We start from the raw sequence: 4,459 nt of genomic DNA, 5'->3' as shown, positions 1-4,459 counted from the left end.
GGCGTGGGGGGGGGCCGTGGCTGTGTCCCCGCTCCCCTGGCCAGGACGCCACCTGATGCCCTCTCTTTGGTTTGCACCTTGCCAGGCTTTAACCAGGAGAGATCTGCGGGCAGCTCCACCATGTCGGATAGCGACCTCGGGGAGGACGACAGCGCCACATCCCCAGACCCCTCGCAGTCCAACAAGAGGAAGAGAAGGGGCAATCTCCCCAAGGAGTCCGTGAAGATCCTCCGGGACTGGCTGTATGAGCACCGCTTCAATGCCTACCCCTCCGAGCAGGAGAAGCTCAGCCTCTCGGGGCAGACCAGCCTCTCGGTGCTGCAGGTAGGAGCCAGTCCCCCACATGCTGGGGACACCACTGGGTCCTCTGTCACAGCGCATTGGGACAGGCCAGACTGGGAGAACCCCACCAAAGATCCCAAAGGACTTGGCACGCTGGAGCCACTTGCCTCCAAAGGGCAGCGAGGAGGCCAGGGAGGGAAGGGCAGGGAAGCAAAGCCCCCTGCATGTGGACAACCTCTTTCTGGGAAAGGTCTGAGCTCCAGGGATTGGTTTTATGGCAGTGCTGGAGTGGACCTTTTTGGCCAGCCAGAAGATGGAGGGACAGGGGTGGGGACAAACTGAGCAATACCCTGTTGTTAGTAAAAGCTGCCTCAGGTGGGAAGGTTTCAGGGGGCTGCTCTTCCCCTCCCCTGGGCACCCCCTAGCAAAGGGGCCGGGGCTATCCCCTGCATGCAGCACTGGGCAGGAGCCAGCCATCCTACGAGGGAGAGGCTGGGCTGGGCTGGGCTGGGCTTTGACCCCAGCTGGCTCATTAGCAGCACTCAGTACTGGCTGGCCCACCTGGCCCCAGTTACACCAGTTGTGTTAAGGGGAGCCCAGCCCAGGTGAGGGCTTCTGGGCAGGAGCCCCCCTGCCCCACTCCTGGGTGTGGGCTGATGCTCCTTGCAGTGCTGTGATGGGTGCCCAGCAGGAGCCCTGGCCAGCAGTGGGGGTCAGCAGTGCTTCTTCCAGCTTTGGCTCTCCCTCAGCCTGCTGCCATGGTGGCAGGCAGAGACCCTGCCTGCAGCTGCCTGTGGCTTTGATCTGTGCAAAGGCTGGCAGCCTCCAGGCGGGGGGGCCCTGTATGCCCAGTGCCCCGTCCCTTCTCTCCTAGCCTGGCAGGGTGGGAGATGGATGGGGGCTTCCCTCTGTTCTCTGGTCCTAGGGGCACAGTGAGGTGGGAAGCGGCTCTTGTGTGCAGGGGAGCAGGCAAGGGCTGGTGGGTTTGCAGCTGAGCTCCTCTCCTTGGGGCTTCCTCTGCACCTCTGGCTCTTTTTCCTGCGTCTCAGTGCAGTCCTGGCCAGCCAGCCTGGCCACGGCGCAGACACCACTGTGTGGGCAGTGCCTGTCTGGTTTCCCTCTTCCTGGCCAGCGAGGCAAACTCTCTTTTTTGTTTTCATCTATTTCTTTAGATGCTGGCTGCGCAACAGATTTGTGTCCAGGTGGCTGCTCCGAGGGGAGGCTGGTGACCCTGGGTGGGCTTGGGTCAGGGTGGTGGGGGGAGAAGCAATGGGTTTGGGGCTGTGTGAGTCTGGGCTCCTCCTGGACTGGGGTTGGCACGATGGTGCCTGGCATGCAGGGGTTTACCCCAGGGCTGGCGGCAGTGGGACCGGCAGATGCCCAGGGTTCTTTGGGACCCAGGAGGGTGTTGGCAGGCACTTGGCTGGTGTCGAGGTGTGGCCTTGCCGTGCTCTGGCTGTTGCCTGCCCCGTGGGACCCCCTGCAGCCAGCGTGTACCCAGTGAGGGGGCTGCCCCCCCCAGCCCAGTGGCATGTCCCTGGGCCAGCTGAGGGCTGTCACCGAGGTTGCTGTTGGTCTGAGGTGATGCAGCAGGGGGCTGTGGGGGCTGTTCCACCTGATGAGGAGAAGCCTATTGGGGTGGAGGTGTGGGACACCCTACAGCAAGGTTGGAGTGGCTGCGGGGTTTGATCTGTCAGTGCCGATCTGACCCCTCCAGGAGCCTCTCCAGTGTGGGGCTTCACTGCAGCCACTGGCTGAATGCCCCCGGTTGTTTATTTGTGCATCCCCCTGCCTGGTCCAGCAGCCTGGGGAGCTGAAGCCAGGCGCTGGCGGCCAGGGCTCAGGAGCGCAGCAACCCTGGGTCCCCAGGGAGACTGGGAAGCCATGTGTCTCCCTTGCAGAAAGTCGGGAGGTAAGGAAGTGGTGCCTGTTCCTGGCGAGGCTTCCCGGGCAGCAGCAGGTTTCCAAGCCCCTGCCCTCCTGTGGGGATGGGCTTTTGCTCCCTGCAGAGGGGATGCTGCTCTTGTGCCATTGGTGGGGACAGACGTCACCCAAAGTGATGGGCCAGTGTGTGCTGGTGGTGGGGCCAAGCGAATGCCATGTTTAAAAAAAAAAAAAAAAAAAAAAAAAAGCTGCTTGCTTCAAAGCCAGGGCATATCCCAGCTCCCTGGGTGGGTGATGCCATGCGGCGTCCTGCGGTGTCACCGATGGTTGTGTGTGCCTATCTCTGTGCTGGGTTCTCCAGAGGGAGTTGAATGCTGGAAGGAGTGTGGTGGTGGGGGGACTGCCAGGATTCTGGGGGGCTTCTCCGTGCTGTGGAGTTGTTGCTTTTTGTTGGGGGTCCAGCTCCTGGGTTGGGGATTACAGCGCTTGATGGCCATGGGATTGTGAGATCACATCACGGGGACCCAGCTAAGGCTTGCCAAGGGAGGGCGCTTGGAAGGGAAGAGGGGGCAAGACTGATGTGTTTGAGGGTGTTAAATGCCAAATATTGTCTTAAAGACAAAAAAAGGACAACTGAGCCCTTGCTGCGATCGAAGTTGTGGCAAGTTCTGTCTCCCTGGGGGCAGTGTTTTACGTAGCTGTTGACTTAGGAAAGATCAGTCATTTTTTTTCCCCCCCGATTTATTCTCTTCTAATTGTTTTCTAGGAAGAAGGCAGTTATTTTAATGTAGCGTTTTCTATAAAGATGCTGAAACAATACATGGCTGGGACTGAATCCATGGCCGCTGTGGTTCTGAAGGGCTTCCAGAGGTGTAGGCGCAGAGTTCTGCCTCTGCAGTGCGCGGATGTTTGGAAGAGCCTGGGAAGTCAGCCGTGACCTTGCCTGTTGGAGTGGGAAGGTGTCAGTGTGCTGCCGCAGTCCCTGCTGCCCGGGTAGGGGATGGGGCCTGCGGCTCTGTGAGCTGGTGGTTTTAGGGTTTTCCATCCATGCTTCTGTCCTGCTGTCTGTCTGCTCCAGGCAGCTCCAGTGCTCCCATCCAGGGCAGCAGCACGTTGGCACTGGCAGCAGCGTGGGAAGCATGGCCAGGCATGCTGACCTCTGGGGTGGGTTGCCTGGGGAAGGGAAAACTGCCCCCAGACTGGGGACCTGCTGGAGGCCGTGGGGCTCTGAGCTGGCTCTGCGTGATGCCATGGCCTCTGGTTGGGGGGATGGCAGGAGTCCCCGGGAGGGTGCTGAGAGCTGCACCCTGCTTTACCTGTGTGTGTGGCTGGGCGCAGTCAGTTGCTGGGACTTGGGGGCTGCAGTGGGTGACACAGTGCTGAGTCCGTCCTTCCCGGGGGAGCTGCTGCAGCTCCAGTGGCTCTGTGCAGCCTTTCTCTGGCTCTTGGGACAGCTCGGCCCCAAAGCTGCCCAGGCTCTGGTGGTTCATGTGCTGCGTGGTGAGCCCGTGCCGGCAGTGCCATGGAGGGCTGGCACCCGTACGTGGTCGCTGCCAGGGTGGGCTGGCAGGGCCGAATGGGAGCGTTGTACCGCAGGCAGCAAGGACAAGGGTGCCGGGAGGAAGGGGCTGCCCCAGGCAGGTGGTGCCAGGCAGGAAGCAGCTGGTGTTGGGGTTTCCGTGGGTGGCTGGGCAAGCCCTGCCAGGAGTAGCTTGGCCTCTCCAGAGCCCCATGGGAAGGAGGAGCAGGGCTGTGGGGGGAGACCTGTGGTAGCTGGGGCATGTGGGAGCTGCTTGCTGGGTCTGGGGGGGCTCCTGCTGGCTTGGCTTCGGGCTGCTGCCCCCCGGCTGGTGCTGTGCCTGTGTGGCAGCCCCGGGCTGATAGCACTGCACCCCTCTCTCCTCCCAGATCTGCAACTGGTTCATCAATGCCAGGAGGCGGCTGCTCCCTGACATGCTGCGCAAGGATGGGAAGGACCCCAACCAGTTCACTATCTCCCGCCGAGGGGGCAAAGCTGGTGACATGGCCCTGCCACGGGGGGCTACTGCCAGCTCCGGGGTGCTGGTGGTCCCTCCTGTGACGGCCGCAGGGGCCTCCAAGGTGCTCTCAATGTCGGTGTGCCCGCAGGTACTGTGCCACCCCGCCCAGGCACTGGGCAGCAACCTGACAGTGGCGAGCACCCACAGTCCTGAGCGGGAGAAGCCCCCCGGCCCTCAGCGAGTGGAGCCAGACCCTGCCCCCAAAGTGCCGCTGGGTGCCGCTGGCAGCACCACGGCCCTGCTGGCCCCAGGCG

The 4,459-nt window shown here is 62.2% G+C and overlaps 1 protein-coding gene across 1 annotated transcript in view; it reads left to right on the top strand.

Annotated features, from left to right (window-relative positions):
- Positions 1-99: 99 nt before the first annotated feature.
- TGIF2 (TGFB induced factor homeobox 2) overlaps positions 100-4,459 on the top strand; it is a 7,106-nt gene continuing 2,746 nt past the window's right edge. Inside the window, exons 1-2 of the mRNA XM_035893301.1 lie at positions 100-324; positions 4,075-4,456. Coding sequence (XP_035749194.1) covers positions 121-324; positions 4,075-4,456 — 586 coding nt within the window. The 5' untranslated portion in view covers positions 100-120. The remainder of the gene's footprint in view (positions 325-4,074; positions 4,457-4,459) is intronic.

This window comes from Egretta garzetta, unplaced genomic scaffold (genome assembly GCF_000687185.1).
Source record: "Egretta garzetta isolate BGI_Z169 unplaced genomic scaffold, ASM68718v1 scaffold440, whole genome shotgun sequence".
NCBI lineage: Eukaryota > Metazoa > Chordata > Aves > Pelecaniformes > Ardeidae > Egretta > Egretta garzetta.
This window is presented reverse-complemented; position numbering and strand designations above follow the sequence as displayed.